Raw genomic sequence first — 13,190 nt, 5'->3', positions numbered from 1 at the left:
CTTTCAGAAAATAAAAGGGAAGCAACACTTACTAACTCGTTCAATAAGGCCAGTATTATCCCAGTACCAAAGCCAGACAAAAACATAGTATGAAAAGAAATCTATAGACCAATATCCCTCATGAACATAGATGTAAAAATTCTTAACTACATACAGAAGGTCCCCAGATTACAATGGTTCGACTTACAATTTTTTGACGTTATGTTGGTGTGAAAGCAATATGCATTGAGTTGAAACGGTACTTCAGTACTTCAGACTTTGAGTTTTGATCTTTTCTGGGGCTAATAATATGTGGTACCATGTTCTTTTGTGATGCTGGGCAGCAGCAGCAAAGAGCCATAGCTCATGTCGGCCGCATGATCCCAAGAGTAAGCAACTGATAGACTTACAACCATTTTGTACCCATACAGCCATTCTATCCATGCTGTTTTTTCACTTTCAGTACAGTATTCAATAAATTACATGAGGTATTCAACACTTCATTATAAAATAGGCTTTGTGTTAGATAATTTTGCCCAACTATACGCTAATCTAAGTGTTCTGAGCACTTAGTTTAAGATAGGCTAGGCTAAGCTATGATATTTGGTAGGTTAAGTGTACTAAATGCATTTTCTTTCTTTTTTTTTTTTTAAGATTTTATTTATTTATTTGAGGGGGGGGCAGAGGGAGAGAGAGAATCCTCACGCAGACTCCCCACTGAGCACAGAGCCCAACACGGGGCTTGATCCCACAATCCCAAGACCACGACCTGAGCTGAAGCCAAGAGTCGGATGTCCAACTGACTGCACCACCCAGGTGCCCCTAAATGCATTTTTCAACTTAACCATATCTTCAACTTATGATGGGCTTATTGAGATGTAACCCCGTTGTAAGTCAAGGAAGAGCTGTGTTAGCAAACTGAATCCAGCCACCTGTAAAAAGGATAATATACCATTGCCAAATGGAATTTATCCCAAAAATGCAAGGTTGGTTTAACATCTGAAATCAATTAACATAAGACACTATAATAGATAATAGAATAAAAAGACAAAACTTTTTGGCATAGTACAATACCTGTTTATCATAAGAAACCTCAGTAGAGTGGGAGTAGAAGGGAATTTTCTCAGCCTGATAAATAGCATCTACAAAAACTCACAGCTAATGTCATATTTAATGGTGAAATTGAATGTTCTTCCCCTTAGACTGGGGACAAGGCAGTGAGGTTCTGCTTTTGCCACATCTATTTAACACTATAGTAAATGTTCTAGCCAGCACGATTAGACAAGAAAAATAAAAGGAGTCCATACTGGAAAGGAAGAAATAAAACTGTCTTATATGACATGATCCTGTATGTAGAAAATCCCAAGGAATCCGCAAATGAATAACTAATTAAGAAACAATGTCGTTCAGGGCACGTGGCTGGCTCAGTCAGTAGGGCATGTGACTCTTGATCGTGGGCTGGTGAGTTTGAGCCCCATGTTGGGTGTAGTGGTTACTTAAAAATAAAATCTTAAAAAAATACAGTTTCATTCACAGTAGTATCAAAAAGAATAAAATAGTTGAGTATAAATTTATTAAAGAAGTGTAAGACTTTTACCATGAAAAGTATAAAACATTGCTGAGAGAAATTATAGATCTCAATAATATGGAGAAACATTACCTGTTCGTGGTTTGGAAGACTCATTGTTGTCAAGATGGCAATTCTCCCCAAATTGATTTATAAATTCAAAACAATTCCTATCTAAATCCCAGCAGGTTTTTTAAAATAAGAAACTACAAGGGGATTCAAAAATTCACAAAGAAATGCAAAAGACCTAGAATTTTAAAAGAACCAAGGTTGAAGACTTAGGATACCTCATATCAATTCTTATTATAAATCTGTAGTGATCAGCGATGTAGTACATAAGGATATGAGCACTATCAGCCAAGGACAGGCATGTAGCCAGTGGAACAAAATTAAGAATTTAGGGGGGGAAGTCTCACGCTGATTAATAATTGATTTTCAACAAAGGTGCCAAGACAATTCAATGATAGTAAAAGATAGTATTGATTGATATAAAAGGTATTTTCAACAAATTGTGCTGGGACAATTAGAAACCCACATGTAAAAAAAATGATATTAAATTCTTACCTTAAACCACACACAAAAGATAGGTCATAGACCCATTATGGGTCATAAACCTAAGTGTAAGAGCTAAAACTGTAGAACTCTCAGAAGAAAAATAGGAAAAAATCATTTTACCTTTGAGTTAGGCAGAGAGTTCTTAGATATGACACCAAAAGCACAATCCATAAAAGAGAAAATGAATTTGACGTCATCAAAATTAAGAATTTCTGGTCTTTGAAAGATGCTGTTAAGAATGAAAAGACAAGTTCCAGACTGGGAGAAAATGCTTACAAATCATAAATCTGATAAAGGACCTGCTTCTAGAATAAATAAGGAATTCCTAAAATTCAGTATTAATAAAACAACCAAATTTTAAAGTGGGCAAACTATTTGAATAAACGTTTTGTCCAAGAATATATACTCAGGGCTCATAGGCACGTGAAAAGATGTTCAACTCCTTTAGTCGCTAGGAAAGTGCAATTAACAATAAGAGATGCCGCTAAAATTATACTCACTGAAACGGCTGTGGTTAAGAACACGGACAGTACCAAGTGCTGACAAGGATGTGAAGAAACTGAAACCCTCGTAGGGTGCTAGTGGGAGTATAAAATGGTACAGCCTCTTTGGAAAGCAGTTTGACAGTTTCTTAAAAAGTTAAATATGAACTTACTATATGTCCCAGCAGTTCCACATCTAGGAACCTACCCAAGAGAAATGAAAACATACTTCCATACAAAGAAAGGTACACAAGTGTTCGTAGGACATTGTTCCTAATAGCCAAAAACCAGGAGTAGCCCAAATGTCTATTGACTGGTGAGTGAATAAAATAATTGTGGTAAATCCACACAATGGACTATTATTCAGCAATAAAAAGGACTGAAGTACTGATACATTCTATGGCATGAACGAACCTTGGAATCATCTTGTGAAGAGAAAGAAGTGAGACACAAAAGGCCACATATTGTATGATTCCATTTATATGAACTATCCAGAAAAGGTACATTTGGAGAGCCAGAAATCAGACTGCAGGGCTGGGGTTGAGAAGGGGGCTTAACTGCAAATGGCAGAAGGGAACCATTCAGAATGCTGGAAAGGTTCTAAAATTGGACTGTGGTGGTGGTTGCCCAGCTCTGTCAGTTTACTGAAAATCACCTCAATTGTACACTGACAGAGGTGAATTTTATGGTATGTAATTTATATCTCAAAGCCGTTTTTAAAAAGATTTTATTTATTTATTTAACAGAGAGCACAAGCAGGGGGAGCAACAGGCAGAAGCAGAAGCAGGCTCCCTGCTGAGCAAGGAGCCCAGTGTGGGGCTCGATCCCAGGACCCTGGCATCATGATCTGAGCAGAAGGCAGATGCTCTCAAAGCCATTTTTAAAGGAATTTCTCACTTTCTTCCGTGTGTGTGTGTGTGTGTGTGTGTGTGTTTAAGTTTTGAAGGCTCTTCTAAATCCTGATGCAAAAGGATTGATTTATTTTCCTTATCACATAAATGCTCTGCTTGTGTATTTTAATCTTCTCTATCTCATTAGGATGAGTTTTTAAAGAAATCCCTGTACGCAGCCTGCCTTTGTGTCAGATCCCCGCACCGTGTGTCACGTCCGCACCTCCCCGTGTTTCTCAGTGCCATCCGGATAGCTTGGAGTTCGTCCTCAGTTGAAGTTTTACCATTCATTCTGTCAGGGGTCTTGTCTTTAACAAATTTCTTTTCAGGAGGATAGTAACTTTTAGAAACCTGAGCATGGAACAGTTTTTATGTGCTTTTAATGTCCTTTGGTCAATTCTTTAACACATTTTCCCAATGAGAATTTAAAGTCTTATTTTTTATTGTTTTGTGTTTTTTCAATGGGATGGAGTTGACATACTAGTTTCAGGTCTACACGGTCTTCTTTCTGAAATGTACCTTGGTTTTAATTGTATCCTTCTCTTTTCCTTTGAAACTAGAATATGCTTCTCTGGGATCACTCTATGATTACATTAATAGTAACAGAAGTGAAGAGATGGACATGGATCACATTATGACCTGGGCCACTGATGTAGCCAAAGGTAATAAAGCTTCCTGTATTCTTACACAGTTGGCGGGCACTTGTTCCCATCGCGACGTGGGGACCTAAGGTTGAAGATTGGTTACTCTGTGTCTCTAGATGCTCCTTTTCCAGACGACAAGTAGCAAGAATTCTGCAACTTCCGTACAGATGTTTTAATTCCAGTGTAGTTATGTAACGTACCGTGTTGCATTTGCTTCGGGTGTGCAGTGTAGTGGTTCAGCAGTTCTATATATTCTCATCACAAGTGCACTCCCTAACCCTCTTCACCTGTTTCACCCATCCCCCCGCCCACCTCCCTTCCCGTAACTATCTGTTCTCCATAGTTAAGGGTCTGATTTTTGGTTTGCGTCTCTCTCTCATTCTCTCTCTCTCTGCCCCCCCCCCTTTTTTTGGTATAGCTATTTTAAGTCACTGCTTTCCACTCCTGCATTCCTTTTCTCTCTTCACCTTATTTCTTTCCCTGAAACCAAGTTCCAACAAAATTAGTGACTCCAGGGCAGCCATTTTTGCCACATTTTGTGACATTGTTATTGACCAGCCTGCTTGACACATTAAGAGGAAAGCTCACAATTCCGTTGTGCCGCAAGTCTCCTCTTAGACTCTGTATCCAAAAAATGTGATTTATTGTAGGATTAGTTCTGCTCATTTTGTGTACATAATAATATGCTAAAAATCGTAACCACTTTCAAAAAAAAGTTTTATTTGCCCTGCCATGTGAAAGCAATTCGGATTTTATTTTCTACCTAATGTAAACTTGGAAATCACCCTGGAAATGAAATATTTTTAATACACAAAACCCCTCAGCAAGGTGCCCAGTTCTCTTTCCCTCATAAATTCCGGCATAGACTAATGCTTTCTAAAGCAATTTAGATTCCATTTATTTTTATCTCTTTTTTTTCCATTTTCCTAACTGAAGGTTTCTGAGTTTTATTTATAACTGTCAAAGTTGCTTTAGAAACAACTTAATCTAAATACCGAACACTGATAGTTACATTTGTATTCTAGCAACCCCTCGAAAGCAAGTGTGTCCACATTTTACGAGGGCAGTTCACTCCTTGCATTTTGCTCCCCCAGTCTCTACAACCATCTCTTTACAAAGCAAGTGAAAGGATACTTAGCACTCGGTAAGGAGAGCAACTCATACTCGGCTTTCACTGGGAAGTCATACGGTGATTCCCAAAAGTAATAGTCTTTCCTTTGGGGAATTTTCTTGTCAGTTTTAAGTTTCATGAACACCTGCCAAATTCTTCAAATGGGGAAAGTGAAAAAAAAAATTTTTTTTAATTTCATGCAAAATGCTGCTGCTGAACGGTGCTTCGTTACCATGTAAGAGTAACGCGCTCTGGGTTCAGGATGGCGTACTTAAGGCTTGGGCTGTGTTAATTAACTTAATTGTGTATTCATGCATCACGCATTTCAAATCAGCCTTAAATTTTCACATTCTTCGACATTTTTGTGTAACATCAGGGACACGTCTGTATGTGTCAGTAGTACCCAGGAACCACCTGTTTGTAAGCCGGGGGACGCGTGACCGCTGGGAGCCGCCGGCAGCATCGTGGAAATACACTTGCACGAATGTAAACGTATATCCGAGCAGTCTTTGCCCGAGTGCGCTTCACCTTACAGACATCTGCGTTTAGGGTGCTTAGCCAATTACACCCGTGTTATTACTTAATGGCACTTAGGAGAGATAGATAGCAAACAAATCAGCTGACATCAGTCGTTCTGCTTCCTGCTGTGCACATGCTCCGGAAGCTTCCTTGGCCCTCGGCCTGGGCCTGTAAGCCTTGTCCCTCCGGGCCCTTCCCCACCACAGTCCCCATCTGAGGGGCAAGTCCCTTGGCTGCAGATCAGCTCGGTTATTCCTGGGGTTTCTCAGGGCCGCTGGCAGTGTGTTTCAGATGGGCAAAGCAGAGAACGAACAGGGCTAATGAGGTAGCAGACTGGACCTCGAGGACGAACGGGGTGCAGGGAATGAGAGCGGACAGGGGACCGCGAGCCACACCGCAGCGTAATAAATTCACCTTCTTGGGGCTGGTGAGCTGCCCGGAGAGGCGGGTTCTAATGTGTTTGGCCTCAGGTGAGAAGAGTGAGGCAGAGAAGAGACTTACTTCTAGTCACAAGTAACTCTTAATATTTAAAATGGCCTAAAAGGAGGAGGAAATCGGTGCTTTCAGAATGACTCCTGCTCTCTCCGCAGAGCTGTGCACAGACTCGGAGACCAAGTAGGAAGCCTTGATTTCTGTTGATTCTGTGTCACAGTCAGTCGTGCACCTTTCAGTTTGCCCGTGATGGAAGACCCTGCAGCAACGAGATGTTGAGAAATCAAAGAATGAATAATTCATTTCAAATAAGAGTTGATTCATGCGTGCGTTTTGAAGTAGGCATTGCTTAACGTCACTGCTGAGAGAGTCCCTCCTCAAAGCCACACAAGCCCTTGGCCTTTCTGGGTAGGAAGGGAAGTGGAGGGCGGGCCGGCAAGTACCTCTCAGTGCGGCGGGTCCCTCCCCGTGTGTAAGCGGAACACTTCAAGCAGGTGAACCGGGATCCAGCCTCAGAAAGGCCCTCACCGACTCCACATCTCCCCCGAATGACACCAGGCACGTCTTTTTTAGGAACCCTGAGTCTTTAAACTGATGATGGTTTTTTTTTTTTTTTTAAGCCTTCTTCATTGTTCATTGCAATAAAAATAAGGCAGAATTATGGACGACTCTATAAAAACAAATTAAATAGACTTTTCTACGATTGTGATTACCACGGTGTTTATGCACACTGAATATGAATGCATCCTGTACATTATACACAAGTAACTTACGGTATTTTTTTTCTCATAATATCTGCTGTAAGGAAGCAAATGCCTCTATTTAAAGCTTTAGTACCTGAGTGTTGTTTTTGGAAATCTTTGCTTGTCAGCCAGTGTAGACACTATCTAGCCCGGCCTCTAATGTAATTAAACAGATTCTACCTGAATTTGGTTCTTAAAGCAAGAAAAAGGTAATTATGAAATTCAGTCCTAGAAATTATTAAAAGTTATCCAGGTTGTCGCTATTGAATTTTCAGTGTGTAGTAGGTAGAACTTTGTGTTAGAAGAATGCTCTCCTGTATTCTAGCTATACCTTGTTTAAGTAAATTAAATTTAGTAATTTAAGTAGTATCAAATTACTGATACTTTTGTGAACTTGACTCTTTCCAGTCATATCTTTGTATCACAGGAGTTTAAAATTTTAAATTTTCTTTGTTCTTACAGGACCTTCGATATCTAAGAATCAGAATGGTAGAAAAATAATAGATTATTTTTTAAAATTAGCCTTTATAAAATTGAACTTTTCTATATACTCAACAAAACAAAACACCAGAGCCTACTTATTACATGTAATGGATGGTTCATTAACAAAAGGAGCTTGTCTGGTTGAGGCGGTGGGGAGGCTGTTTCTTCCATTATTTAGAAAAGACAACTTGAGAAGTTCAAGGGAAAGGAAATATATTTCAATAGAAAATGCTGTTTTTCTTTATTCTAAGGGGGTATACAATACATAAATACAGAAAAAGAGTCAAATACTACTAAGATCACTGTGAAATATGTGTCTTTTAAAGTGTAAAAGTATAATATTGTATTCAGAATAATAAAAATATATATTCAGTTTACTGAAGTAACTTGATATACATTCTAAACATGTTGGAGAAAATTTTTGAGTGCATTTAAATATAGATTATCCCAAAGACTCATCCTCGTAAAGAGAATATTTTGTAACTACTGTAAATTTTTCTGAGGATCATAAAATCCTTTACCAACCACAACTTTATGAATCCAGCCAGTTTTCCCCGCCCATCCCCCACCCCTACCACCACCACTTCCAGGGTCTTACTGGAATGAGTACTGAGAAAATCAAGCAGGCTGCAGCTGGGCGGCTGCAGACATCCCAGTGGAAGCTGAAAACCTTGGTCTGAGCTTGGGCTGATCTAGAAGGCAACTGGTGGTGGAATACCTTAGTCACTGGAGCACTTCTTCCAGTTGTAACTGTGCTATTTTTGTGCAGACTCCAGAAAATTAAGGTGTCCTTATTAGGTATTGTAATAGCTTTACCCACAATCAAATTCCAACTTCTAAGCGATTAAAGCACTTGAATTTTCCTTAGCATATTAATTTTCTAAGGTAGACATATCCTGTCTCTATTTTATCAATTGTATAAGAACAGAACACAAGAATTTAGTTTCTGCTATTGAATCCTTTGCAAAAATCTGAAAGGTAATACTGATGTTTTAAAATAGAAAGTTAATGCTAATGCAATGTTGGAGAATGATATTAAAAGCCTTTCTTCCTTCTTGTATGAAAAGGAATGCACTATTTACATATGGAGGCTCCTGTCAAGGTGATTCACAGAGATCTCAAGTCAAGAAATGGTAATGTAGTCCTACGTTTTTATTTTACCTATTTTATTATGAAATATATATACCTTGTTTTAGAAATAGGCTCTTGGTTTTCATTTGTTTTGTACCCTGATGTTTTGACTCATCACTGATACCATGAAAATCTTTCCAGTGTTGATAAATATCAGAATTCTTTACATTATTTCAAGAAGCTGCACAGTAGTCCATTGTATCAGCACAGAGTGTGGACACCTGGGTTGTTTACGTTTTTTTCTATGATAAAAAATGTTGAGCTTGATACTTCTCAGCAAAAATTTTTAACACACCCTTAATTATTTCTCTAGAATCACTTTCTAAAAGAGGTATTGCTAGATCAAAGCATGTGGTCGTATACTTCTAGTATCCTATTTTTAGATGGTTCTCTGTACCAGCAGTTTTGAGTTTTGTTCTTTTTACTTCTGAATTATTTGGTGTAAACTTTTGACGTCCGTCATTTTACCTGGAGGAGTGCCCAAAAATGATCAACACATTTCAGAGTTTGGAAAGCAAAGGCTTTCTTTTTCTTCTTTCTTTTCTTCTGTACTCTCTAAAGTTTATTTATGATCCCATATTTTCTAATTTAGAACGTGAGCATCTTAAAATGTCTCGCAGGATTAGACATGATTACTTTTCAGTAGGAAGGTAACAGAAGGCTTCTTCTATTATGGCACTTGGAAGTTAATGGACAAAGGTGGTGAGTGGGATTATTTAACTGGTCCATACCAGATGAAGTAAATGTTAGAGCTTGCTACTTTAAAAAAAAAAAAACACAACTTGCTGTCCATTCATTTACATGCTTTACTTATTTACATGCTTTCTAAGTAATTCTAAGGAGGAGGAGAATTACTTATTTTTTTAAAAAATCTTTAAATCACTGCAGTTAAAATGGGTGTATGCTGAGTGTGATCCTTGCAATGGGTAGTCATGGTAGGTGGAGGAAGAGAAGCAGGGGGTCCAGCTGTCCTTGCTGGCTCCCGGGACTGTGAGGTCTGTGAGGAGGAGAGAGGGAAGTTCTTAGCAGCTGCCACTCCTCAGTCATCGGGGTTGGACCACCAGCTCGACCCTGCAGGCAACCGCAGCCGGCTGCTCTCTCCTTTGTCTAGGCCGTCACTTATCCTTTGGCTCCTCATAGACATGAACTTCCTGGAGCTAAACACTTTTGAGATGAGTTGGCTAACAGGAAGTTGTTAGGAAATAATCTAGAATCTAGTAGGAAGTATCAATCAGAGTCTTATGACTATAGATTTTTAGTTCGTGCTTAGAATTTCAATCTACGCAAGTTACTTGACTTCTCTTTTTTAAAGCTGTGTTATCAGTATATCCTGACTCTCTCACAGGATAAGAATGATTAAGTTACAGATTTACCCATGCTCTCATTATGAAAACTGAATAACGACGGAGACTGCCCGGATTTTTACAAATTACAATTTGTGCAGTTACTTGATGGGAATACACATACACGTTAAGAAAAAATATTGACCTAACTTTTAGCAATTTTTTTTCCTGAAACGGGATAACAAGACTCTTTTATTTTCTAAATTTTATGTTTTTATGTTAGATTTTTTTTAAATGAAGGACTTGTTAATCTTATGAGAAAAAAGAAGTAGAGGTATTTTAAAAAGTAACTGAATATGGTATTAATGATATTTCTATTTTTATTTGAACAAACTGATAGTTTATATATAGCGTCCCATTTACCCTTAGGCTGTTTCTTGCAGAGAGACTATTCTCCCCACTTATCAAGGTCATTAGTAACCGCTTAGTAGAATTGGTCAGCTACTGTGTTCAGGGTGCTGGGTGGCTTACAACAGAAATGCCAGGGGCATGTGGGTGGCACAGTCGGTTGCTTCCAACTCTTAATTTTGGCTGAGGTCATGATCTCAAGGTCGTGAGATGGAGCCCTGCGTTGGGCTCCCCGCTCAGTGCAGAATCTGCTTGAGATTCTCTCTCTCCCTCTGCCCCTCCCCATGCTCGTTCGCTTGCTCACTCACTCTCTCTCGGAAATAAATGAATAAAACATTTAATTAAAAAAAAAAAAGGAAAGAAATGCTAGAACAGTTCTTCAAGGTCTACCTTGGGCCTCCTCGCCTCTTCTGCTCTTATTCACCCACTCCCAGAAAAGCCCCATCTGCGTATTAGCACTCCCAGACAGACCTCCGCTTCAGAACCACGTGTCTGTCTGCTTATTGGGAGAGGCCACATAGATATTTGTAGGACCCTAAGATATACCATGTCTCCATTGATCTTTTCATTTCCTCTCTGGCCCCCACAAAGTTATTTCTGTATTCCTTTTCTCCATGAATGGCAATACCAAATGCCTAAGCCAGAAACGAGATAAAAAGGAACAGTTTGACTGCAGAGCTCTTGTTCTAAGCATTATGCTGCATTGCCTCTTTGTTTGACTTCATCCTTGAGTCCTCCCCCACCATTACTCAAGCCTAGTTGATTTGGCCTCCTAAAAGTTTCTTTCTTTCTTTTTTTTTAAGGTTTTTATTCATTTATTTGAGAGAGCATGAGCGAGAGAGAACAAGCAGGGGGAGCAGCAGGGAGAGGGAGAAGCAGACTCCCCATTGAGCAGGGAGCTCAGTGTGGGGCTTGATCTCAGGACCCTGACTGAGATCATGACCTGAACCAAGGCAGCCGCTTAACCGACTTGAGCCACCCAGGCCCTCTCCCCCACCCCAGTTTTTTAAAAAAATCTATTTTAGAGACAGTGTGTGAGCAGGGGGAGGGGCAGAAGGAGAGGGGAAGCAGACCCCCCACTGAGTGTGGAGCCCAATGCAGGGCTCGATCCCACAACCCATGAGATCATGACCTGAGCCAAAACCAAGAATCCAGCGCTCAACCAAGGGAGCCACCCAGGTGCCCCCGATTTGGCATCCTAAATGTTTCTTGACTCGGTGCACTTCTCTCCTGTTCTGTGCCACAGCCTTCGTATGGGCATCTTATGTCCTTTTGGACTACAGCCACTTGGGTGCACAGTGATCTCCTTGACTCCAGTTCCGTTCTTCTCTCATATGCTCTCCCTTCTGCACATTTCACCATTTCATTTCTCTGCTTAAAATCGTCCATTGGATTTCCGTTTCTCACAAAGGCCCTTCCAGACCAGGCCCCCCTGCCTTCCAAAATTGCCTGCGTTTCCCTCTGCTCCTGACCTTCTGCAGGGCTCTCTTTTCTGCCTAAAAAATGCTTTCCTCCCACAGCTCCTCTGCCTAGTTAGCCCAGCTTGTTCTTCAGGTCTTAGTGTGAGCACCGTTTCTTCCAGAAAACTCCTTCTGACTTCCTTAGACTTAAATACCCCTGCCTGCTCTTTGGTTCCAAGGCAATCTCTGTGTCTCTCATCATAGAATTTATCCCACTTAGTTATATATATTTAAAAAAATTTTTTTTAAATTTTTTTTTTAAAGATTTTTATTTATTTATTCGACAGAGACAGAGACAGCCAGTGAGAGAGGGAACACAAGCAGGGGGAGTGGGAGAGGAAGAAGCAGGCTCATAGCGGAGGAGCCCGATGTGGGGCTCGATCCCATAATGCTGGGATCACGCCCTGAGCCGAAGGCAGACGCTTAACCACTGTGCCACCCAGGCACCCCTTTTTAATTTTTAAAATGCTAATTCCAGCATAATTAACATACAGTATTATATTAGCTTCAGGTGTTCTCCCACTTGATTATAGACATTGGTTTCAGTGTCTCTCCCATGAGACTGAACTCCACAGGATTGAGACAAGCCAGTCTTGCTCACCCTCCTCTTCCAGAACATAGTACATGGCCTCGCCCATAACAGGTGCTTGGCAAATATTTAAGTGAGTGAATGTATGAATAAGTGAATGAAGGTTGTCCCTGCCTACAAGAAAATTACTCTTCAATTGGGAGTTAAAAATACATACCATGGGGCGCCTGGATGGCGCAGTTGTTAAGCGTCTGCTTTCAGCTCAGGGCGTGATCCCAGCGTTCTGGATCGAGCCCCACATCAGGCTCCTCCGCTGGGAGTCTGCTTCTTCCTCTCCCATTCCCCCTGCTTGTGTTCCCTCTCTCGCTGGCTGTCTCTGTCAAATAAATAAATAAATAAATAAATAAATAAATAAATAAATAAAAATCTTAAAAAGAAAATACATACCATGAAGTAATAATGCTAGTGACCTCCTCAGTATCATGCTGGCAGTCTAGTGGCAGAACCCAACTAAAAAATTTCATTCTTGGGCTGCCTGGGTGGCTCAGTCAGTTAAGCATCTGCCTTTAGCTCAGGTCATGATCCCAGGGTCCTGGGATCGAGCCCCGAGTGGGGCTCCCAGCTCAGTGGAGAGTCTGCTTCTCCCTCTCCCTCTGCCCCTCTCCCCATACTCGTGCTCTCTTTTTCTCTCTCTCTCTCAAATAGATCAATAACATCTTAAAAAAAAAAATTGGTTCTCTTTACTACTACTAATGTATGCCGTGTTTACTGGACAGTACTACATTTGATTTAAACCAATGTTTTGAAAGCCTTTTAGTCAGCACCTCATGGAATTAGTTTTTTGTTCTTCTTTTAATGTCAGCTCGTTTTTCCAAAGTCTTCAATGCAGTAAATACTTCAGTTTTACCTTTCATATGCCCTATGGAAGATAGAAATAGAAGTTTACAGGTTTTTTTCAATATAAGATGATTCAG

At 40.1% G+C, this 13,190-nt stretch overlaps 1 protein-coding gene across 3 annotated transcripts in view; it reads left to right on the top strand.

Annotated features, from left to right (window-relative positions):
- The window catches only part of MAP3K20 (mitogen-activated protein kinase kinase kinase 20), a 168,867-nt gene that overhangs the window by 87,288 nt on the left and 68,389 nt on the right, over nt 1–13,190 (top strand). For all 3 annotated transcript variants that reach the window (XM_040643848.1, XM_040643843.1, XM_040643858.1), the window contains exons 4-5: nt 4,034–4,135; nt 8,473–8,538. In XM_040643848.1, the coding sequence (XP_040499782.1) occupies nt 4,034–4,135; nt 8,473–8,538 (168 nt within the window). The remainder of the gene's footprint in view (nt 1–4,033; nt 4,136–8,472; nt 8,539–13,190) is intronic.

Source organism: Ursus maritimus, unplaced genomic scaffold, assembly GCF_017311325.1.
Source record: "Ursus maritimus isolate PB19 unplaced genomic scaffold, ASM1731132v1 scaffold_1, whole genome shotgun sequence".
Taxonomy (NCBI): Eukaryota; Metazoa; Chordata; class Mammalia; order Carnivora; family Ursidae; genus Ursus; species Ursus maritimus.
The sequence above is the reverse complement of the archived record's forward strand: the minus strand, read 5'-3'. Positions and strand labels throughout refer to the sequence as shown.